General features: G+C 35.2%; 2 protein-coding genes across 3 annotated transcripts in view; both read right to left on the bottom strand.

Annotated features, from left to right (window-relative positions):
- LOC149792921 (uncharacterized) overlaps window positions 1-27,149 on the bottom strand; it is a 70,643-nt gene that overhangs the window by 17,092 nt on the left and 26,402 nt on the right. The window lies entirely within an intron of this gene.
- On the bottom strand, window positions 868-26,382 carry LOC149792923 (uncharacterized). The gene is made up of 3 exons (XM_089968900.1): window positions 25,806-26,382; window positions 19,622-20,288; window positions 868-5,201 (listed from the first exon to the last, which is right to left on the bottom strand). Exons 1-3 carry the CDS (start codon window positions 26,380-26,382, stop codon window positions 3,002-3,004), a joined length of 3,444 nt encoding a protein of 1,147 aa, XP_089825026.1. The 3' UTR covers window positions 868-3,001.

Here is a 27,149-nt window from a genome sequence, read left to right as displayed (position 1 = left end):
ATATATATTAGCGTCTTCAAAGTCACATACAGACCCTGAAAATCTGTTAACATTTGCATTTACAATAGTGCCCATTGAACAGTTAAGAGTCAAGAGTCTCACTATGTACATTTAGATTTGGTATAAATGAAGCACTGACATTCTCCTCTTTGCCAGCTTCCTAGGATGTATAATACATTGATTGACAGAGTCTTTGTTCATTCTTTAGAGCATTATAATGCTGTTGTCCGTGTGTGTTTCAGTGACCATGCATAATAACTAATGAGACACTGATGCAGATCGTGAAGTAAAATATGTGACCCACTGAACAGTGCTTTGTTTACAGCCCAACTTCCTAAAAAAAGTGCTAGCTAACCTATGACAAGAACCTCACTCTGAGTTCATCCTTTAAGCTATTTTAGATTAACATGAATTTTGGGGATTTGGACATGGTGAAGAGTTCAGTCCTATTTAAAAAATGTAGAGACTATATAGGAAAAATAATTGTGATCTGAGTCCATACCATACCATTAATGCTGACTTATCATATGATAAATAACGAACAATAATGGTATTCTAACAAGGCTGGTACATCCACAGATACCACACACAACAGGCCTGAAAACCATGAAACACTTGAGCTTGGGTTTGAGGTTGGGTTTTACCATCAACAAATCAGAAATGATGTAACAAAAGTTAAATCACTTACGATTGGTTGATCACGAATCTCAGGCTCATGAGTTTCAAAATCTGTAGGCCAAGGCAGTAAAGTATTAAATCCAGTGATCTTTTATATTTCTGTCTTAGTTGTGGTATAATATAAACTATGTAAAACTCATGTCGCTTCATTATGTGATTATTAACATGAAGGTCAAGGCCTGCATGTTAAGACCATAATGAAAGTACTGCTGAAATATGTTGCAGAATGAATGTTTTAGTTTTATAACTCATCTAATGTATAAACAATTTCCATGTGGGGGTCTGTAAAAATATAAAGAAATGAAAACCTTTTAAGGCAAAAGTACCAGATATTTTCAATGACTGTGACCTTGAACCCTTGATCAAACTAGTGAAAGCACATGTTACAAAATGGATTGTTCTAGCTCATATTTATTCCTCCCATGAAGAATGAAGAAAATCTATCATGGAGTCTTGGAAATATAAGCAAATGAAAGAAACTTTAACAAAAACCCAAACACAAATTTGTTTTCTGACTTTGAGCCCAAGGTCATGGTGTGAGTGTGCCACAGAGTGAATTGCCATAGTTTATGTAAAAAACTTTTAACTAAAACTTTAAATAGATTTTAGACTGATACTGATTCATATCAAGCAGAGTATGATAAGAACCTATGATATTTACAAATGAAAATCTTCAACCAAAACCTTAACAAAACACATGCCACAGCCACTGCTTTACACTAACATGGACTTGGCAAAAATTTATGCAGTCCAAACTTTGTGACATGTCAACCTATGACCTTGACCTTTGACTAATTTGACCTCTAAGCACCATCATTTCTAATATGCTCTATCTAATGATATTTAAGTGAATCCAAGTGCATTGAGAAGGCTGGAGTCAGATAAACACCATCTTGATCAAACAACGATTTCTAAAAAGAACTTTAAAAACCCATGAAAAATATACTGTGACTTTGCAAATGCTATTTCTCACTCAAGTCTTTCCTATTTTTGTCTGATACAGTCTGCACATGTGAAAAAATTATTTGATACACACCTACATCACATTAGGGCACCTGCTTACACTGTAGATTGGTGGTGCTTAACCTTTTTGGGCAGCAACCCAGATTTGGCTGGTAGTGTTAGCCTCACAACCCATTCAACGCTAAAATAACCACTTGGGAAGGAAATTTTTAATTATTATGTTTGATCTTGGCAACCCACTCAAAACACCATGGCGATCCAGTTTAGGATTTTGACGACCAATGGGTTAAGAACCACTGTTATATATTTCGCTTATCAATCCTCATTTTGTGAGCCAAACATTATGCTCTTTATCATCTGTAAAACATTTCAGAAAATATACTCCATTTCTAAACCAATAACGATTATAATGTTTTACCAGCTTTAATTTTTCCAACATTATTTCCTCGTGTGAAATGAAACAAAATAACCCCAAGATATACAATGGTGTGGGAAATCCTATCGTGAAAATCTAAACCTGTGTGCAGGAGATTGGCAAACTCTTGGTCCTACCTAAAAGTTCTACCACTCAAATGGGATTTCTCTATCCATACTTCTACCTACAGTTTCTACTCCTCATATAGGATATCCCTATCCTTGCTCCTACCTACAAATTCTACCCCTTAAAGAGGATTTCCCTACCCTTGCTCCTACCTACAAATTCTACCCCTTAAAGAGGATTTCCCTATCCTTGCTCCTACCTACAAATTCTACCCCTTAAAGAGGATTTCCCTATCCTTGCTCCTACCTACAAATTCTGCCCCTTAAAGAGGATTTCCCTACCCTTGCTCCTACCTACAAATTCTACCCCTTAAAAAGGATTTCCCTATCCTTGCTCCTACCTACAAATTCTACCCCTTAAAGAGGATTTCCCTGCCCTTTCTTCTACCTACAAATTCTACCCCTTGAAGGGGATTTCCCTACCCTTGCTCCTACCTACAAATTCTACCCCTTAAAGGGTATTTCCCTACCCTTGCTCCCACCTACAAATTCTACCCTTTAAAAGGTATGTCCCTATCCTTGCTGATAACTACAAATTCTTCCCCTCAGAAGTGATTTTCCTACCCTAAACCAGTGCATATGGTATAATCTATGAGTTTCATGTTCTGCAAAATATTAAATATTATATAAAACACATTAAAAAGAGAAGGCAGTGAGAGGATTAAGAAAATGGGTATCTTGGGAAGTCCACTTAGCAGAAAGGAATCAAATAATTTTTTTAAATACAATGTTGTGAAAAAATGTAAATTCTTTAAGAAAGCATGATATATGGATCATGTTACAGAATTGCCCTTATCAAGTCTTGTACAAACCTATTATCCTAAGGCAAAATACTTGAACGCATTCCAACAGTATCTTTCTTTGTTAAATGTCTACGAACATGTTTATGATAGTTTCCATTATCACTGAATGGCTTTCCACAGAATTGACATTTGTAAGGGAACTCCCCCGTGTGTATTCTGGCATGCCTTTTTACATCCTGAGGGTAGATAAATCTTTTTGGACAAATTGGACACTTATAGGGCCGTGAATCACCATGCAATTTCAAATGCTTAGCTTTCTCATTTTTACCAAGGAGAACTTTCTGGCATACATTACATGTGTACATCTCTAAACTTTCATGTGGCACTCGCTGCATAATAGGTTGTCCTGCTTTCAAAGTTTTACATGGGTGCTCAGGTGCCTCGCTCACTAAACCATCAATATCCCTTTGTTTGGCATGACTTGATATCTGTGTCGTTATCCTTGTATCAGACTGAGCACAAGACTGAATACTAAAACTTGACATTGCATTTATTTTCGAGCTATTATGAAGCCTAAGATTTATCCTGTCTGTTGAATCATTACTGAATTTCTTTGCCGCAGGCGAACTGTCATCCGAATCTGAATCTGTCACAATTGTGCATTCCAGTTCCGTACTGCTGTCGATGCTGGCAGACAAATCTGTATCAGGTTGCAGAAAGTCTGTTTGTAAAGGTGAGTTACATGATGCAGATGGTCCTGACATTTTCGCTTCTTTGTAAATGGATTCCATTGTGTGAGATAAGAGTATGGGGTTATTTCTTTGTAAGAGGTTATCACCCCTCGGCAAAGAACTCCGAGTGGTCATAAATGAACCACCCTGTTCCTGATTCATTCTCAACGAGGCCTTTCCACCACTGATTTTTACTGATGATCTGTTAGACATTTCTTCTGCCCCTAAAGATCGATCGGATGTAATCTGGTCTGCATTACCCATCAAGGAGCCTCTAAATGCTGCATCTGGCTTGGAAGCTTTAGACAGTGGAATAATATTTCCTGATAAATCAAAAAGCACCGTCTTTGAAGTGATGTGTTCATCTGAACTTCTACCTGAACTCAGAGTGCCTCTGTTGCTGGCTAAGGCTTTACATTTTTCTGCCGCTGTTGAAGTGATTCTATTGCAGTTTTCAATGGCAGAAGACTGCCTGCCTTGCCAATGCAGTACTCCAGATTCTAGGTGATGTTGTGTTGGGTAGGGCACTGAAATGTTTCCACATGCATTTCTTGTCTCTTGAAGATCCAATGGGATGCTGGAATCTCTCATTTGTAACAAGTTTTGATTATATAGTTTGCTGCTTTTGGCCACTGACCTTTGTCTCTTTGATTCAGATTCAGAAATTGATCTCCTGATCTTTCTTTTCCAAGATGGCTTAAGACCAGGTTTACATAACTGCTTTTTATAGCTCAGACCTTGGCCTCTACAGGACAAAAAAGGAGCTGAATTTTGAAAATCTGAAACTACATCTGGATTTTTATCTGATACTTGACCATCTGGTGTTTTAAGAACTAGGTTCCCAATTTCTGTCCAAACATCAGACTCAGAACTGTCTATCATCGGGATTTCTGGTTCCATCTTTATCACAATATTTGGGTCTGGTTCAGCTTCTCTAACGTCAGTGCACTCTCCTGAATCTGAATGACTGTCTTGCTGCATGACGATGATGTCATCTGCCACTAAATACCTACTATGTCCCTTTTTTATAACTTCATTTTCTGCAAGCAAATTACTTGCTTGGTTCTTGCCAAGCATATTGTCAGCAACAAACTCTCCATCTTGAGTTTTACAGATTACTTGGTCTGTAATTTTGTGTCCATCTTGTGTTTCATGATTTTGACGATCAGCTAATATGTCCAAAAAGCCGTTATTTGAAGTAAAAGATGGCCTGAGACTACAATCTTGCAATGACGATTTGCCTGGTGTCTCACAGATCGGACCTTTTAAATGAATGATATTAGAAAATCCTTCTAAGTCTGATTCATTAATTTTCTGAGGACTTCCTAAATTTTTCTGCATGATGTTTTTATCTGATGGAACCAAAGACTCTATCTCTTGGTTAGAGTTGTCACTGATTTCTTGGTCTGAGTCCAGTTCAGTCTTGATTATTATTGTCTGGAAGTCCCCCATGGTCCTATCTGCAAGACACCAAAGGACAAACTCGTTAGATGGTTTAGTTGCTGCACATCTCTGATCAATCAACTGTTCATCATCAACATCTAGTCTGCATTAGAACCATTATCATAATTTACAATCAAAATTGATTATGGTTAATGATAAAATTTCCACAGGTACAAAATTTTCACAGATTTAATTAAGTCAACATAATCTGCAACTTGAGTGCATCAAAACAACTGACAAACTAGCGACTGAAAAAACTACCAGGAGTCCAAGATAAGTCCATATTTTCTTTTTAAGTGCCGAGCGGTGAAACTATATACGATAGTCTTGAGCAGTAAAAATATTTTCAAGATGGCTGCTGGGATAGCTAAATTAGATGTAAGATGTGCAACATTTTAATTTTTTTTAGTCAAACCAGAGATCATAGTAAGTCTTTTTTTTGGAAAATATGACCATCCATTCAGTAGTGATAAAAAGATTTTCAGTATGGTTATCATGGTGACATAATGGCTGTCAAGTCGTCATCATTTTCTTTAGGAACAACTATACACTGTAAGAAGTTTTCTGGTTATACCCTATGTCAATACGAATTTCCATTTACCAGGAGCAGCAATAACAAATTTTCAAGATGTCCACCAAGGTGGCTATACTGGAGGTCAGATCAGACAGATGACAGACAATGGACTGGTGACAGAAAACAGAAAACACACCATCCCATCGGCACTTCCAGTATGTGACCAGTAGAGTTAAAATTCATTGAATGCAATGTGAAATATTCATCATAACATGCAGAGAAAGTGCTAAAACAGCACATTTCAAATATTTCTTGTCATCCAGAATAAACCAAATTTGCTAAATTAATGAAAGGTTTAAAATGCATATATCTAAATTATAAAATCTCAATGTGATGCAAACCAGATGTCAACCGCATAAGACCACATTTATGATGTCTATCATCATAGTTAAAAATAATGGGATCAGCCTCAAGTCAACTTTATTCATTCATTTTCCATCTCGCAGCGATAGAATAATACAATACAAGTTGAAGGCTGATTATTTAAGTAGTTTCGATGACCCTTGCAATGGCTAGTTGTTCTTCTGTCCATCCAAACCTTGAATTGCAAGCTTCAAGTTGATGTTATATTTTTATAAGATTCAAGGATTCATTAAATTAAGCAGTATAAATACAAAATTGTTATGACAGTATCTCAAAGAACTTAGTCGCCATCAAACTCATCATGTGTCAATCCACCTAGACCAATGGAAACTAAGTTACAATGTAAATGAAAATGATGTTTTCTTAACTTCTTAGGACTTTAAATGTTAGGAGAACACTTGACTTGATGAAATAGGTTTAAAAAATCTTACAAGTTGCTGCAAGGGTGATATCTCAAGTGTGATATCTGATCTACAACCTCTAAGCAGTGATACCTAAACTATATCTCAACTGTGATATCTCAGTGGTGATATCTCAACTGTGATGTCTCAATGGTGATATCTCAACTGGGGTATATCAATGGTGATATCTCAACTTGGATATCTCAATGGTGATATCTCAACAATATCTGAATGGTGATATCTCAACTGTGATATTTCAAGTCTTAATATACCACATTAGTCTCAGCATTAAATCTGGCAATTTTCCAGAAAAGTTAAAACAAGTGAAAATTACCCTATTCACAAATTTGGCTCCAAGTTGAACCCTGGAAACAAAAGCATAGTTCTATCCTTCCAACACTATCTGAAAGTTTTTTTATAAAAAAAAAACTGATTGCCAATCAAGGAAACATGTACTTAGCCATGTTCTTGCTCTTCCACAAAGAATATTCAGGTTTCTACAAGTGTCCCATCCAAAAAGTGATCATGATGTTACAAATACTATTGTATCCTTTCCAATAAGTGATCATGATGTTACAAAGAATGTTCAGGTTTCTACAAGCATCCTATTCAAAAAGTTATCAAGATATTACAATCCAAAGAATATTCAGGTTTCTGCAAGTGTCCTGTTCAAAAACTGATCATGATGTAACAAAGAATATTCAGGTTTCTACAAGTGTCCCATCCAAAAAGTGATCATGATATTCCAAAGAATATTCAGGTTTCTGCAAGTGTCCCATCCAAAAAGTGATCATGATGTTATAAAGAATATTCAGGTTTGTACAAGTGTCCCATTTAAAAGGTGATCATGATGTTACAAAGAATATTCAGGTTTCTGCAAATGTCCCATCCAAAAAGTGATCATGATGTTACTAATTTAAAAGTTACAGCTTTGATAGAACTACATTAAACTGGTTCTTACGATATCTGTGTCATAAAGGGTAGCTACTGGTTATGTAAAATCTGATTTGCTTCAAATAAACATAGAGTTCATCTTGGGACCAATGCTTTTTCTTGCATTCATAAATGACCTTAAATGACATTATCCTGACACTGGGAATACCAGTTTTAATACTAATTTCTTAATGCTGAGCACCTAGTGAGGCAGCTGTTAGTACCATTTTTATGTCTTTGGTAATAACAGAGCAGTGGCCTAGTGGTTGGAGTGTCTGCACTGGATGTGAGAGGTCGCAGGTTCGAACCCCCACCAAGTCATATCAAAGGCTTACAAAAATGGTACTAACAGCTATCTTGCTATGCGCTCAGCATTAAGAGGTTAGTGTTAGGACTGGTCGGCCTGGTGTCAGGATAATGTGACTGGGTGGGACATCATGCTCTATGTCTGCGGCATGATGCCTCAGTGCTCAACATCACTATAAACTGCCACACTGCAGACATCCTTCAATATGACAGAAAAATTGTTAAAAATACATTAAAAATAAAAAAAAAATAAAAAAACATGTCTTTGGTACAACTCGGCCAGGTTAGAAACCACGACCTCCCACATCCGAGGTTGACGCTCTAACCACTAGGCAATGGGAGAGGTCCCCACAATGATCTTATATGCTTGAACCCTGCTTTTCATTTTATCATACTTTGTCATCTGCTCTTACTTGTTTGAACCATGCTTTTGACTTGTTATCCATGAAAAAAGGACATATCTGTTGCTTTTGAATCATTGTATTTAAATCAGTATATTATTTTAACCATGTTTACTGACTCACTATGCAATGACAGACCAGGGTCTGTTTTTTATTTTACCAAGATTTGTTAGTTCACTATGCAATGACAGATCAGGGTCTATGCTTTTTATTTTACCCTGATTTGTTGGTTCACTATGCAGTGACATCAGGGTCTATGTTTTTTATTTTACCCCGATTTGTTGGTTCACCATGCAGTGACAGATCAGGGTCCAAGCTATATGACCCTGACTTGCTGGCTCATTAAGCAATATTAAACCAAGGTCTATGCTATTTATTTTACTGTGAATTTCAGGATCACCATGCAATGGCTGATCAGGCACCATGCCATTTTACATGATTTGCTGGTTCACTGTACAATAGCAAGTCAGGTCAGTGGTATTTTACCTAGATTTTTTGCTAGTTCACTGTACAATAGCAAATCGGGTCAGTGGTATTTTACCTAGATTTTTGCTAGTTAACTGTACAATAGTAAGTCAGGTCAGTGGTATTTTACCTAGATTTTTGCTAGTTCACTGTACAATAGCAAGTCAGGTTAGTGGTATTTTACCTCGATTTTTGGTGGGCATGTGAGAAAGCTTGCCAGTAGCTTCTCGTGGGTCGGTGGTTCTTTCCGGGGTTTTCCGGGTTCTTCCTCCACCATTAATACTGGCCGCCATGTATAGCCTATCGTGCTGAAAAATGGCGTTAAACCCCACAACAACAACAACCTCGATTTTTGCTAGTTCACTGTATAATAGCAAATCAGGTCAGTGGTATTTTACCTAGATTTTTTGCTAGTTCACTGTATAATAGCAAATTGAGTCAGTGGTATTTTACCTAGATTTTTTGCTAGTTCACTGTACAAAGCAAATCGGGTCAGTGGTATTTTACCTAGATTTTTGCTAGTTAACTGTACAATAGCAAATCGGGTCAGTGGTATTTTACCTAGATTTTTGCTAGTTAACTGTACAATAGCAAGTCAGGTCAGTAGTATTTTACCTAGATTTTTGCTAGTTCACTATACAATATCAAGTCAAGTCAGAAGTATTTTACCTAAATTTTTGCTAGTTAAATGTACAATAGCATGTCGGGTCAGTGGTATTTTACCTAGATTTTTGCTAGTTCACTGTACAATAGCAAGACAGGGCACTATGCTATTTTACCTAGATTTGTGCTGGCTGACTGTGAAATAGCAAATCAGGGTCAATGGTGTTTATTTTACCCTAATTGTTGCTGGCTAACTGTGCAATAGGGTCAATGCTATTTATTTTAGCTTGATTTTGGCTGGCTCAATGTGCAATAGGGTCAATGCTATTTATTTTAGCTTGATTTTGGCTGGCTCAATGTGCAATAGGGTCAATGCTATTTATTTTAGCTTGATTTTGGCTTGCTGTGCAATAGGGTCAATGCTATTTATTTTAGCTTGATTTTGGCTGGCTCAATGTGCAATAGGGTCAATGCTATTTATTTTAGCTTGATTTTGGCTGGCTCAATGTGCAATAGCAGATCAAGATTATATTGTAGGTCTGATGAGTAACAACATGTCCATTTAAAACCAACTAGATATTACAAGAAGTCTCTTAGTGAAAATCTAAATTCTAGAGAACTAGCCATAACAATATTTTCATGATGGCAACTTTGGCCATTACACTGGAAGCAAGGTTAGCAATATTTTCACTTAGAACCAACCAGACATTGTAAAATGTTTACTAGATAGCCAATGGATACCATTTTCACTTAGGACCAACAAGACATAAAATGTTTTACTAGATAGCAAATGGACACCATTTTCACTTAGGACCAACAAGACATTATAAAATGTTTATTAGATAGCCAATGGACACCATTTTCACTTAGGACCAACAAGACATTATAAAATGTTTTACCAGACAGCAAATGGACACCATTTTCACTTAGGACCAACAAGACATTATAAAATGTTTTACTAGATAGCAAATGGACACCATTTTCACTTAGGACCAACAAGGCATAAAATGTTTTACTAGATAGCCAATGGACACCATTTTCACTTAGGACCAACAAGACATTATAAAATGTTTACTAGATAGCCAATGGACACCATTTTCACTTAGGACCAACAAGACATTATAAAATGTTTACTAGATAGCAAATGGACACCATTTTCACTTAGGACCAATAAGACATAAAATGTTTTACTAGATAGCAAATGGACACCATTTTCACTTAGGACCAACAAGACATTATAAAATGTTTTACTAGATAGCAAATGGACACCGTTTTCACTTAGGACTAACAAGACTTATAAAATGTTTTACTAGATAGCCAATGGACACCATTTACACTTAGGACTAACAAGACATTATAAAATGTTTACTAGATAGCCAATGGACACCATTTTCACTTAGGACCAACAAGACATAAAATGTTTTACTAGATAGCAAATGGACATCATTTTCACTTAGGACCAACAAGACATTATAAAATGTTTTACTAGATAGCAAATGGACACCATTTTCACTTAGGACTAACAAGACATTATAAAATGTTTTACTAGATAGCCAATGGACACCATTTACACTTAGGACTAACAAGACATTATAAAATGTTTTACTAGATAGCCAATGGACACCATTTTCACTTAGGACCAACAAGACCTAAAATGTTTTACTAGATAGCAAATGGACATCATTTTCACTTAGGACCAACAAGACATAAAATGTTTTACTAGACAGCCAATAAATGCCATTTTCATTTAGGACCAACCAGATCTCATAAGAAATATTATCATAGAAACCTCATGTTCAAACGATCATATTTCAGGAAGATTAGTAAAATCAGTATTATCAAGTTTGCTACGACGACGGTCACATTGGATTTCAGATGATCAACATTAGTAAAATCAGTATTTTCAAGTTTGCTATGACGACGGTCACATTGGATTTCAGATGATCAACATTAGTAAAATCAGTATTTTCAAGTTTGCTATGACGACGGTCACATTGGATTTCAGATGATCAACATTAGTAAAATCAGTATTTTCAAGTTTGCTATGACGACGGTCACATTGGATTTCAGATGATCAACATTAGTAAAATCAGTATTTTCAAGTTTGCTATGACGACGGTCACATTGGATTTCAGATGATCAACATTAGTAAAATCAGTATTTTCAAGTTTGCTATGACGACGGTCACATTGGATTTCAGATGATCAACATTAGTAAAATCAGTATTTTCAAGTTTGCTATGACGACGGTCACATTGGATTTTAGATGATCAACATTAGTAAAATCAGTATTTTCAAGTTTGCTATGACGACGGTCACATTGGATTTTAGATGATCAACATTAGTAAAATCAGTATTTTCAAGTTTGCTATGACGACGGTCACATTGGATTTTAGATGATCAACATTAGTAAAATCAGTATTTTCAAGTTTGCTATGACGACGGTCACATTGGATTTTAGATGATCAACATTAGTAAAATCAGTATTTTCAAGTTTGCTATGACGACGGTCACATTGGATTTCAGATGATCAACATTAGTAAAATCAGTATTTTCAAGTTTGCTATGACGACGGTCACATTGGATTTCAGATGATCAACATTAGTAAAATCAGTATTTTCAAGTTTGCTATGACGACGGTCACATTGGATTTCAGATGATCAACATTAGTAAAATCAGTATTTTCAAGTTTGCTATGACGACGGTCACATTGGATTTCAGATGATCAACATTAGTAAAATCAGTATTTTCAAGTTTGCTATGACGACGGTCACATTGGATTTCAGATGATCAACATTAGTAAAATCAGTATTTTCAAGTTTGCTATGACGACGGTCACATTGGATTTCAGATGATCAACATTAGTAAAATCAGTATTTTCAAGTTTGCTATGACGACGGTCACATTGGATTTCAGATGATCAACATTAGTAAAATCAGTATTTTCAAGTTTGCTATGACGACGGTCACATTGGATTTTAGATGATCAACATTAGTAAAATCAGTATTTTCAAGTTTGCTATGACGACGGTCACATTGGATTTCAGATGATCAACATTAGTAAAATCAGTATTTTCAAGTTTGCTATGACGACGGTCACATTGGATTTCAGATGATCAACATTAGTAAAATCAGTATTTTCAAGTTTGCTATGACGACGGTCACATTGGATTTCAGATGATCAACATTAGTAAAATCAGTATTTTCAAGTTTGCTATGACGACGGTCACATTGGATTTCAGATGATCAACAGTTTCATTTAGGACCAAATAGACATTATAAGAAGTTTTTAGCACACAAAACAAAACACCTTAATATGCTGACATGACCATCCATTCTGGAGAAGTTTTGATAAAATTTTAATGATGGTCACATTGGATTTCAGCCATATTATCAAAGATGCTGCCATGATTTAATCTAAAAAGGAGGATTTTCCCCCTTGCTACCAAAATATGGGTGGGGTGGGGAAAAAAACAAGGCAGGATGAATTAAATATCCATCTTTCTTTCTTCAGCTCCACAGTCATTGATGCTTTGAAATCAAAATCCTCAAACAATACCACCACCCACCCCCTGCAAGTTGCCTAAGAATTAATACACTGTTTGCAGTTTGTTGCCTGAGTGGGCCATATGCATGCTAGCCAGCCTGCCTGAACAAGTTAGAAATCTTCTTTAAGTTTGTTTTGTACAATTTTTCAGTTTACAGGTTCTCGTCTCTTGTATATCTCTGCTCTGAAATGAAGTGATCTCATCTGGTGTATGCATGTGTCCATAAGAACCAATGTCCTAAAATTCAAACAGCCCATTTCTGACAGAAGTGTTTCTGCACCACCACCACCACCACAATGTTTGCAAAAATTACACAAAACTTCCATCTTGGTGAAGTGTTGTAACCATACTGTACTAAAAAACCAATATTTCTGAAATTTTGCATCCAATTTTGGTTCCGTCTTTGGTGTTTCACCAAAGCCTACATCCTACATTTTAGAATTATTATCATCCATGTGGTGAGAAACTCCACTTCATTACTCATGTTTTCGTTTGCCATTCACTTTGCACATTTGAACCATGAATGTCTTTAAGTTGAAAGTTATCAGTAATCACTTTGCACATTTGAACCATGAATGTCTTTAAGTTGAAAGGTATCAGTAATTACTTTGCACATTTGAACCATGAATGTCTTTAAGTTGAAACGTATCGGTAATTACTTTGCCAGTCAAGCTAGACTCTCATTTCTCCTTCCAGAAATGGATAAAAGTTTGCAAATACGCAAAAAAGAGGAGAGGGCTTAAACTGCAGAACCCCTCCAGGACATGTGTATTTCCGTCATTAGAGGGATTTCCAAGCATGATTTTGTATTAAAATAAATTTGCAAACAGGAATGGACAGAGGTATTTTGACAAAATATATATCCTTATATTTTTAATTTCTTTTAAGATTCTTATTTATTTAATATATTTAAATAGCTAAATAAAAATTATATACTGCACATTGTACTATTTTTTATGCATGGCATTGAAGAAATTAGTGGGAATTCTCGTGCATTCCAATAGTTCGAATCCTTAAATGTTTTGTGCAGTTCATGTATTCACGCACAATGGTAGCATCTCTGTGTTATATATTGGAAAGGCACCATTTTCATTTAGGAACACTAGACATCAAAGGAAATTGTTTAGTGAAAACCTAAGTCAATAAGCCCATTAAACGGATCGTAAAAACAAGATTTTCAAGATGGCCACAATGGTGATATATTGGATATTAATTAGGTTGGCAGCATTTTTGTTTAGCACCTACTAGTCATTTACTGAAAATCCATGTTAATGTGAGATTCTGCTCAGAAGGATTTAGCAATATCACCATATAAAATGGCCCCGATGAAGGCCATATTGGAAGTCCAAGACAACATTTGCAGTTAGGACAAATTATATATTGATCATCATTTTGAAAACCCCATGTTGATACGACCATCATTTTGTGAAAGTTCCATGTTGATTAACCATCATTTTGTGAAAGTTCCATGTTGATTGACCATCATTTTGTGAAAGTTCCATGTTGATACAACCATCATTTTGTGAAAGTTCCATGTTGATTGACCATCATTTTGTGAAAGTTCCATGTTGATTGACCATCATTTTGTGAAAGTTCCATGTTGATACGACCATCATTTTGTGAAAGTTCCATGTTGATATGACCATCATTTTGGGAAAGTTCCATGTTGATTAACCATCATTTTGTGAAAGTTCCATGTTGATTAACCATCATTTTGTGAAAGTTCCATGTTGATACGACCATCATTTTGTGAAAGTTCCATGTTGATTAACCATCATTTTGTGAAAGTTCCATCATGATATGACCATCATTTTGTGAAAGTTCCATGTTGATTGACCATCATTTTGTGAAAGTTCCATGTTGATATGACCATCATTTTGTGAAAGTTCCATGTTGATTAACCATCATTTTGTGAAAGTTCCATGTTGATATGACCATCATTTTGTGAAAATTCCATTGACCATCATTTTGGGAAAGTTCCATGTTGATTGACCATCATTTTGTGAAAGTTCCATGTTGATTGACCATCATTTTGTGAAAGTTCCATGTTGATTGACCATCATTTTGTGAAAGTTCCATGTTGATACGACCATCATTTTGTGAAAGTTCCATGTTGATATGACCATCATTTTGGGAAAGTTCCATGCTGATTAACCATCATTTTGTGAAAGTTCCATGTTGACTGACCAACATTTTGTGAAAGTTCCATGTTGATATGACCATCATTTTGTGAAAGTTCCATGTTGATATGACCATCATTTTGGGAAAGTTCCATGTTGATTGACCATCATTTTGTGAAAGTTCCATGTTGATTGACCATCATTTGTGAAAGTTCCATGTTGATACGACCATCATTTTGTGAAAGTTCCATGTTGATATGACCATCATTTTGGGAAAGTTCCATGCTGATTAACCATCATTTTGTGAAAGTTCCATGCTGATTAACCATCATTTTGTGAAAGTTCCATGTTGACTGACCAACATTTTGTGAAAGTTTCATGTTGATTAACCATCATTTTGTGAAAGTTCCATGTTGATTGACCATCATTTTGTGAAAGTTCCATGTTGATACAACCATCATTTTGTGAAAGTTCCATGTTGATTAACCATCATTTTGTGAAAGTTCCATGTTGATATGACCATCATTTTGTGAAAGTTCCATGTTGATTGACCATCATTTTGTGAAAGTTCCATGTTGATTGACCATCATTTTGTGAAAGTTCCATGTTGATACAACCATCATTTTGTGAAAGTTCCATGTTGATATGACCATCATTTTGTGAAAGTTCCATGTTGATTGACCAACATTTTGTGAAAGTTCCATGTTGATTGACCATCATTTTGTGAAAGTTCCATGTTGATTGACCATCATTTTGTGAAAGTTCCATGTTGATACGACCATCATTTTTTGAAAGTTCCATGTTGATATGACCATCATTTTGGGAAAGTTCCATGTTGATACAACCATCATTTTGTGAAAGTTCCATCTTGATTAACCATCATTTTGTGAAAGTTCCATGTTGATATGATCATCATTTTGTGAAAGTTCCATGTTGATACAACCATCATTTTGTGAAAGTTCCATGTTGATTGACCAACATTTTGTGAAAGTTCCATGTTGATATGACCATCATTTTGTGAAAGTTCCATCTTGATTAACCATCATTTTGTGAAAGTTCCATGTTGATACCATCATCATTTTGTGAAAGTTCCATGTTGATACAGCCATTATTTTGTGAAAGCTTCATGTTGATTGACCATCATTTTGTGAAAGTTCCATGTTGATATGACCATCATTTTGTGAAAGTTCCATGTTGATACAACCATCATTTTGTGAAAGTTCCATGTTGACTGACCAACATTTTGTGAAAGTTCCATGTTGATACAACAATCATTTTGTGAAAGTTCCATGTTGATACGACCATCATTTTGTAAAAGTTCCATGTTGATTAACCAACATTTTGTGAAAGTGCCATGTTGATTAACCATCATTTTGTGAAAGTTCCATGTTGATATGATCATCATTTTTAAAAAGGAGTATCAATAGCATGATTTTCAAGATGGCCTCCTTTGCAGCCATTTGTATTTCAAACTGGCGCCATCTCTTCATTTGAGATCAATGAGACATCACAAGAAATCTTTCAATGAAAACATCAAGTCAATATGACCGTATGTTAACATGCAGCAATAACATGATTTTCAAAATGTCCAACATGGTGAAAGTCCAGAAGGCACCCTTTACATTTTTTTTCGAAAAACTGGACCTTAAAATGAATGATTCACTGCAATCCTCTCTGTGGTTTAGGATTAGTAATAAAAAGAAAAGTTTAGCTAATGGATGGATGAAAAGATAGATGGACAGACAAAAAGATAAATGGGCAGATGAAAAAATACATGGACAGATGAGAAGATAGATGGACAGCAGACAACAGGCAAGTATATAGGTTCTTTCAGTTTACGGCCAGTTGAAATTTCATATCAATGTGCTCTATACTCAGTCTTGTACTATGAAGATATCACCTGTATGTGAAAAGGATGTGATAATTATTTGAAGAATCTAGATTTTGTATTGATTTCTCCCATAAGAAAAAGGGACTATTAAATGTAGTTTTCATGTCTGATATTCATTTTGTGAAATGCTGCATTTGAATAACTAAATAAAACTTATCAGGCTGAACAAAGTTTTCGGCTGAAGAATGCTAAATAGAATATTATGGACAAAAAACAAAGATCAGTTTCAGGATGAAGATTTACATTTGTATTGTAATGTCTTTTATTACCTAATTTGTCAAACAATGCATGTAATAAATATGTATTTTTGTACTGTTTTACCTAACTTATCAAACAATGCATGTAATAAATATGTATTTTTGTACTGTTTACCCCAATTTGTCAAACAATGATTGTAATAAATATGTATTTTCAAATTTAAAACAAAAGTTAGTTACCTCATTCATATGTCTAATCATTCAAGAATACATTCATTCCTTAAGCTGGCCCTGTGTGATGATGTTAACACAATATATTATGTGATGATCTCAATGTAATATATCATCATGTGATGATCTCAATGTAATATATCACCATGTGATGATCTCAATGTAATATATCATCATGTGATGATCTTAACATGATATATCATGTGATGATCTCAACGTAATATATCATGTGATGATCTCAATGTAATATATCATGTGATGATCTCAATGTAATATATCATCATGTGATGATGTTAACACAATATATCATGTGATGATCTCAATGTTATATATCATCATGTGATGATCTCAATGTAATATATCATGTGATGATGTTAACACAATATATCATGTGATGATCTCAATGTAATATATCATCATGTAATGATGTTAATACAATATATCATGTGATGATCTCAATGTTATACATCATCATGTAATGATGTTAACACAATATATCATGTGATGATCTCAATGTTATATATCATCATGTGATGATGTTAACACAATATATCATGTGATGATCTCAGTGTAATATATCATTTTGTGATAATGTCAATGTAATATATCATCATGTGATGATCTCAATGTAATATATCATGCAGTCACGTAATCAGGCCTCAGCAAATATGGGACCTGATTTGGATCATTTTGGTGAGGCACCTTGGATTTAAGCACAGGGCCCCCTGTGAGCATGGCATTTGGAAATAAACTTTGAAACAAGTTTTCCACTAATTAGGAATAGCTAGATTAAAGTATTACTTCTAAAATTAATGCAATGGTAATACCTCAAGCAGTAATTATTTTCAATATATCAGTACCAAAGGAAAATGAAATCTTGATCTATTTATTTGTAACAAACTTTCCAATATTTCAAAGATCAATGACAACGTATGACAAATGATCCTTCCTGAGTATCATACAAGAAAACTTTAACAGCAATAGACATTAAAGATAGATCCTTGCATGAAAGTTACTTTTAAAAAAAATAATCTAAAACTAAATGTACCTGACCCCAGTAACAAAAACATCTTTATTATTACAAAAAACAACAAATAAGTAAAAGCTTCAAATACTTTTAAAAATCTGATAAAAATCTAAGTTGTGAGATATAAAACTCATACTACTGCTCTGTGACATAAACTGCCTGCCATTATTTCTGCACTATTTGTTGTTGTTGTTTTTGTGGGGTTTAACGCCATTTTTCAGTACACGATAGGCTATATATGGCGGCCAGTATTAATGTATTTCTGCACTAAATATTTGCCCAAGTTATGCAGTTCGACATATATCATTATAAACTTTGCCCTTCAAGTTGGCTAAAATACTCATTTTTTTCAGGATTTACATTTACATGTATAGTTCTTGTTAATTTAACAATGTTCACATGGTTGTTGTCAACACAGTAATGTCCAAATCACGCCTACAATATTACTTTACAAACTCCAAAAACAAAGTATGCATTACAACATGACAACAAGCCATGCATTAAACAATGACAACAATCTATGCCTTCCACGACTACAATATTGAGACACCATGTACAGGAAGTTAACATTCAACGACATGGCCCACTGATAATGCATGAATTGGAAATTAACATTCACTAGCATGACTTACTGATAGTAAAGGAAACATTCACTAATATGCTTTACCGATAGTAAAGGAAATTAACATTCACTGACTTGGATTACAATAATAGTCTCTTTTCAAATTTATGATAAGTTCATTTCATCAGATATTTTTTATTCACAATATCAAAGATATTATTAAATATTGATATTCCCTACTTTATAGAATCATTTCCAAGTCAAGTGCAACTGTACAGACCCCGATCTGCCATCGCATACTGTGCCATATGATCTGGATCTATGCAGTATTAAGGAGTACTCAGTAGAACAAATCACAGACCCTCACTATGCCATGGCAGAACAGGGTGGTGCGCAGTCGGACTTGACTCTTAATTAAGCATATATGGTACATGAAGAATAATATGAATTTTTTGAGTTTTATCAATAAATTTTGACACAAAAGTGACCTTCATACATCATTTCACTGCTCAGGAGACCCATTTACTTGTATCTGAAAAGGTACTATACCATCTGCGTAGAATGTGACTGAATATAAATATCAAGTTGCAAATTTTTGTTGCCGAAAACGGCCACTGTTTGTGTCTGTAGTATGGGATTATTGTCACTATCAAGTAAGACTTGTAAAAGAATGAGGCACTTTTACAGCTTTAGTGCCGTTTTAGATGTTTATTGTAATTACTGTTATCACGAAAGGCTCGCCCACAAATGGAACATGTAAAAGGCATCTCCCCTGTGTGAATTCTCATATGTTTCCGCAGATCATGTGTCACTGTAAACTGTCGGCCACATACTGTACACTTGTGTGGCCTTTTCCCGCTATGGAAGTTCATATGCACGCTATAGTAACTTCCACTTACATACCTATTACATATGACGCAGTACTTAGTGCGGGCTGATTTTTGTTTTATATTAGTATCATCTGGCACAGAACCAGCCGAAGATTTTTCGCTTTGTAAGTATTGTCTTCCATATGAAAGGCTGTAATTTTTAAAAATGTGTTCTCTTGGAAAATGTGGATTTTCTTGGAGCTGGAAATGCTGCTGCACTTCCTGTGGTTGGTCATGTGATACAATTTCCATGGAAACTGGGCTAATCATATGGCTTCCAGCCGAAAAACTTCCTGGATCAGTGAAATTAAAATCTTTGTTACTACCGTGATGATAATTGCCAACACCTGATACAATCAACTTCTCTGCCCTTGAAACTTTATCAGAACTTAAAGTACGGCATCTCTTTTTCCGTCCTCGATCACCTGGCAGACTAATCATTGTAGACATATTTGGGACTGGTTGTTCGTTCTGCTTAGGGATTGATTCAAAATTAGACACCTGAAAGGATGAGCTTGTGCTAGGGTTTATAATAGGATCAGATGATGAGGGAATGTTAAATCTCTCTAGTTTAGCAGTGGTAGTGGGACTTGGACCTTGGCCATGAAAGACTAGAAGATCTGAATCAGTGGTATAAAATTCTTGATCGGAGTCAAACTCTTTCTTGATAGCAATCAAATCTCTGGGAATCAGTAGTTCATCTGCAAGATACCAAAAACCAAAATTACTGTATGTAAGCAGTTAGGGTCATCAAATAATGATTGCATTTATGCTCTGTCTACATCAAATTCATCAAATTTAAATTCCAACTGAGGATAGTTTTCTATTAGCTGGTTACCATGACAATACATCATATGCCAAAATGCACAGTATCAAATTCAATGTAAAACCAGTAGTTACATAGTCAATGAAGATTATAGTCATCAAATAGAATGCATTAGTTCATTTACTTTATCTGATATACAGTTCAAATTAAATAAGGTACAGTTATCAAAACTTCATTATCCAAATGAGAAGCCCACATTAACCATCACAGCACTAATACAAAATCAAGCCTGGAAATAAACAACAGACCCATGAATGAGAATTGGTTCATTCAAATCGACGTAACCCTGAAAAAAAACTCATGTTTACCTAAATCTATTTTTGTATCCCTTCCAGTACTGTAGGATCATAACGATGGTGGAGAGAAAATACTACACAACAAAAGAAATTAATCAAATATTAACACATACACACATCGGAAGGTACATACAATTCCAAATTTTAAACCAAGGGAATGATAGCGGCATGTCACTGTAAAACACCTGCTTTAAGAAATGGTTCAGACTACTTTGATGTCTTGCCGCCACAATTCCCCATATGAAATCCTTAACCATACATATTCAATACACATACTGTTATTGTGTATTTGACTTGTGTCCAAGATTACAGATTATAAGGGTCATTTTGTAAACAGCATATTACATAGCTAATTTCTGTCCATAATTGGTGATTGTATTTTAAGATGATTATTACTTGTAGGTAAACATGTTTACTTGGATCTGAGTTCAGGACACTGGGTTAAAACTAATTCCTGTTCTACCTGATATTTGTCATGCTCTTTATTAAAATTTAAGTAAAAGACTTGACCTTGTTTACAGCTTAGAATTTTCTAGCAATGAATTCCCTGACCTTCATCCCGGTCCTCTTATTGTGTCTTTGGTTTCTATATTAAGATTGTTTACATCAGAATTATTTATTCCTATCTTAACATCTGTAGTGGAATCAGTCTTTCAGCTAAGAGATTTATTTATTTATGCTTATGACCTTGTGCCACAGGGATCTGTGGTTATTACAGTCTAATTCAAGTATTAAAACTCGAAAACCCTGACACCCATTGTGACATGTCTTGCATATATTCTATCTTTACATCCCGCTTATTCAGTCAGACCCTGTTACCTCAACCCAGGGACAGTGCAGCTCATCAAGAACAAAACACTATATGCATGAAATAATTTACACACAAAAAAATAAAATGAAAGCAGGATCAACAGAGAAGAATGGCATTTTATGACTATTTTTTACCTTTAACATTGCCCCTGGCATCACAAATTCTAAAACCTTACTACAAATTTACAAACTATAGCGAAATCACCTGTATTGTGTATGTGTGATTTGGATTTTTAACGTAGCTTTAACAATTTGTCAGTCATATCGCTACAATGTGGCAGTTTATAGTGATGTCAAGCACTGTAGCATCATGTCCCACCCAGTCACATTATCCTGACACCAGGCTGACCAGTCCTAACACTAACCTCTTAATGCTGAGCGCCAAGTGAGGCAGCTGTTAGTACCATGTTTGTAAGTCTTTGGTATGACTCGGCCGGGGATCGAACCAATGGCCTCCTGCATCCGAGGCAAACGCTCTAACCACTAGGCCACCGGAGTGCTGAAATCGCCTGTAAAGTTTGACAACTATTTTATGAACAATAAGATATTTTTGCATGTAAAAGAAACACATTAGATGTGAATGTACATATGTTCATACATAAAGATAAATACCAAACTAATACACCTGTTCTACTTTTATAAAAAGTAGAAATAATGAATACTTACACCTTGTCTCTGTGAGACTTTCATTAAAAAGCAAGCACTCTACAGCAAAGAGTTGAACAAGTCTCATAAATGAAATCCTGAATATATTATCATTATTGAATGCAATCTTAACCAGCGTACAGAAAAACAATTACAGCAATGCCCCTCCCTATCATTTCTGAAACGCAATCTTAACCAGTGTACAGAAAAACAACTACAGCAGTGCCCCTCCCTATCATTGCTGAAATGCAATCTTAACCAGGTTAGAGAAAAGCAAATACAGCAGTAACCCTCCCATCATTGCTGAAATGCATGCTTAACCAGCATACAGATATACAAAAGAATACCCCGTTCTAATTCAGTTTATACCACTAAATCTACCCAAACTGTCTGCCATATTAAATCTTCAGAGTCCCTATTTTGTGCCATTTACTCAAATGCCAAATGGCTTCATGAATCATTTCTTTACTAAAGGTCCACCACTTTAATGTAATATAACAGACACCAACCACTTCTGTACTAAAGGTACACCATTGTAATGCAATATAACAGACACCAACCACTTCTGCACTAAAGGTACACCATTGTAATGCAATGTAACAGACACCAACCACTTCTGCACTAAAGGTACACCATTGTAATGCAATGTAACAGACACCAACCACTTCTGCACTAAAGGTACACCATTGTAATGCAATCTAACATAAACCATCACACTTCTGTACAAAAGGTACACCATTGTAATGCAATATAATAGACACCTTTCACTTCTGTACTAGAGGTACACCATTGTAATGCAATATAATAGACACCAAGCACTTCTGTACTAAAGGTACACCATTGTAATGCAATATAAGATACACCATCCATTTCTGTACTAAAGGTACACCACTTTAATGCAATATAACATTCACCAACCACTTCTGTACTAAAGGTACACCACCTTAATGCAATATAACACACACACCAACCACTTCTGCACTAAAAGGACACCACTTTAATGTAATATAATAGACACCTTCGACTTCTGTACTAGAGGTACACCATTGTAATGCGATATAACATACACCATCCACTTCTGTACTAAAGGTACACCATTGTAATGTAATATAACATACAGAAAGATATCCTGTAATCTCAAGATAGAAATATATTCTGTAAACTCTAGGTAGAAAGATATCCAGTACTCTCAAGATATAAACATATCCAGTACTCTCAAGATATAAACATATCCTATAAATTCTAGATGAAAAGATATCTTGTAAACTCTGTATAGAAAGATATCCAGTAAGCTCAAGAAAGAATTATATCCTGTAAACTCTAGATATAAACATATCCTGTAAACTCAAGATAAAAAGACATCCTGTAAACTCTAGATAGAAAGATACCACATAAACTCCAGACAGAAAGACACCCTGTAGAGACTAGACAGCAAGATATCTGATACTCCTGATAGAAATATATCCGTTACAATCCATATATGAGGATTATCAAAGGGTCCCAAAAATTAAAACAACATTTATACAGCAAGTGTACATATTTTTGGGTAATCTTTTTCTCATGATTTTTGCATTGGTGTTTGCACATCAATTTATGTCCAGCAAGAAAATTCAAGGTATAACTACAATCTGTTTCTAAATAGCATGATCATGTGGATATGTGACAGCTGAAACAAGTTCAAAGGTCCGAGTTCGAGCAAAATAAAATAATGTATGAAAGTAAACTAATAACATAAAAAGACAGTCAAGTCTGACCTCTGAAGGCAGGTTCAGCTACATATATCAAACTTGGTTCATGATTAATTGCATGTATAGCATTAGCATTATTATTAGTATCATTATTATTTTACATTATTATTAGCAGTAGCAGTATGCTATTAAGATACATGTATTTAGCTATTTATGAAAAACAAAAATAACAAAATAATAAAATAAAATATTCCACAAAAGATAACTGTATCCGTACACTAATCTGTGATGCACATTATGTCATCACTGATTGTCTGATCATTGTCCTGTGTGTTAAGTTTTGATAAAATTTTAGCGGTTCCTTTAATTCGCATCCAAAGTTTACCTATGACTGGGAAACATAGGCCTGACTTTTTGTTAGGCCAGCTGGTGCAATTAGGCAGGAAAACAGGTATTCACACTTCAAATAAGCAGTTGCTCAAACTCACCATGATCAATTGTTATGTTCAACTAAAGTTATAAGTGGGCCACATGGCCTTATATCCTTACTACAAAATAGAGAACACGTTTGCATCACTGGTTGCAGGTCCAGTATTTATTTTTATTTTGGTTCATGAAGATTTACTGTCACAGGATATGTATCATGCCACTGGAAATACCATATATACTTGCTTATAAGCAGAGCCAAACTGCAAACAACAAAGATCTTGCACAGATGTAGCATAATGTACCTGCCTATCAGGATCTATGCTCTTTTTCTTACTGATTACTCCTTACAAACTGCACAGACCCAGATCTGCCAGCACATAATGTGGCAACAGATCTGGGTTTGTGCAGTTTGTAGCGTAACTCGACTTAAAATGACTAGATACAGTATATGTGTAAAAAGAAAGTCAGCTTCAGTATGGGGGGGGTTCTTGAACACGAAATAACAGGATCAGTCTTATCTCCACTTTTTTTGCAGATACTGGTGCTAAAACACAATGATAATTTTTATATATAAAAAGTCTTCATTTATCAAAACTTGCGAAGAGTGCTGCCAACACTAACCTGAGAAGTCAGAAATCCTCACTCCATCTGAATTTATTTTTCTGAGGCAATTTGATTGGCTAAGGAACAATGAACTCTCAGTAACTTTAGCACTTCAAAAGATATTACTATCAATCAATTAAAAGCATAATACCCCATGATAAGACACTGAAATTTAGTTTTGTGAGTCAGAATGGACAACTGAGAACAAAATAAATGATTATATGGCTTGCCTGTACATCTTTGCCTTATTTCTCATGTACTTATTCCTGTACATTCTGCATTCCCTACAACAGAATGTATTTGCTTTTGAGAATGGTGTCACCTTCAATTTGTTGATTTCCAAAATTATCAATGAAAAGTGCATATGAATATCACACTTTAAGCACTGCTATCAACTTTGCTGCGAGTCAAAATCAACTTTGTGATGCTGTGAGTCAAAATCAACTTTGTGATGATGCATGTCAAAATCAACTTTGTGATGCTGCGAGTAAAAATCAACTTTGTATGCTGTGAGTCAAAATCAACTTAAGAGTCATCATGGGGCACATTACATGTCTACATTTGGAATATGTCTTCTGCTGGATGAAATAACTACAACGTGGAAAAATACTGAAGTAGGTTTTCATTCTTGAGGGTGGTGTCTCCTTAAATGTCTGTTATAATTACTATTATCAGTAAATGCCTTTCCACAAAAGGAACACTTGTAAGGTGTTTCTCCAGTATGGATTCGAGTGTGTTTTCTCCAATCATTTGCTGCAGTAAATTGACGTGGACAGTATTCACATCTGAATGGTTTCTCTCCTCGGTGAAACATAAGATGTTGATGACGATAACCTGGGCTCACTCTCTTGCCACAAACAGTACAACAATCATTGTGGAAAAGTGTCTTCTGTGAATTTTTTCTGTTCCCTGAACCTTTACTTGGTCGACTCCTCTGCAGGAACATGTTCATGTGTGAATGATCCAATCTATGAACAATCTGTTCACCTGATACGTTTTGCTGCATTGGATAAGGACTAGCCATAAAATTGGATTGGTTTGTTTCAGCTGATTCAGTTGAAACAGAAACATTTATGTCTAAGGGTAGCAGGTGAATAGTTTGGGGAACAAGTGGATCATACAAACCATTACTCTGCTCTCTCTGCAACATAGATTTATCTAATGGCTGACTTTCCTTGGTAATTTGTGTCACTATACCCAAAGGTGCTTCACTATGGCTAGTTGTCCCTTCCTTCGCTATGGAATATTTCCCATCACATTCAACTAACTTATCATAAAATTCCTGAATCGCTGCTATTTCTGAGTCATGCAAAGGCTTAGACTTTGATTTGAACTTTTCAGAACCATCATTTCTAATCGTTTGCTCATAGAGTTCCTGAACAGGAGCCAAGTCATGTGCCAGTTTTGGCTTTGGTGTAGATTTTAGATGCCTAATTTGTGTGGTAAGTGACAGTTCATTCCAGTTCTCAGTTGTACTGGGAGTAAACATTTCTGCCATTGTGTTCTCTGTTGCCGTACTTTCCATGTCAGATTGGTGTTCAGTCTTGACAATTACCAAATCACTTGGGGCCACATCCCAATCTGCAATGTACCAAACAACAGTTGGGTTAGTGGCAAGATCGGCTATGAAGTTGACTAAACATTTTCTGTCCTCAAGTTATCTATGGCAAAATCTGCAATGCAACTTTACAATGCATGTCAAATCATTCAAATGAAACTATATTCATTATTACCAAACAAAACTGTAAGTGAGACGCCTAGAAAAAGTCGCTCTTTTCCTTTTCAAATGTGATCTTCATTTGGTTCAAACAGTATAAACCAAATGGCATAAACCAAATGCTCCAAGCATGGAGAAAACATTTAACAAAACGTAACAATTTACTACAATCTTTAAGTTTATTATAAGGGATGTTACAAATTCTTCAAAAATTAATTTCTTTTAATTGTTTCCTGAAGATATAAATGCTAGACAAAACTGTAAAGTAAATTTGGGAATAATGTCAACTGTTGAAGAGATGTGAACACTGTCAACCAATACTCTAATTTTTGAGTATACGATTATTTAGGGACTGATCCAGTCATGTAGATGATCATTTAAGGACTAAAAAGGACCTGTACATGAACATTCAGGGACTAATTAGGACCTGCAGATGATCATTTTGGACTGATCAGGACCTGTAGATAATCATTTAAGGACTAAAAAGGTCCTTAGATGATCATTTAGGGACTAATTAGGTCTTGTACATGATCTTTTAGGGACTAATT

The sequence above is a fragment of the Sinohyriopsis cumingii genome, chromosome 8, assembly GCF_028554795.1.
Source record: "Sinohyriopsis cumingii isolate HCF-2022 chromosome 8, ASM2855479v2, whole genome shotgun sequence".
NCBI classification, from domain to species: domain Eukaryota; kingdom Metazoa; phylum Mollusca; class Bivalvia; order Unionida; family Unionidae; genus Sinohyriopsis; species Sinohyriopsis cumingii.
This window is presented reverse-complemented; position numbering and strand designations above follow the sequence as displayed.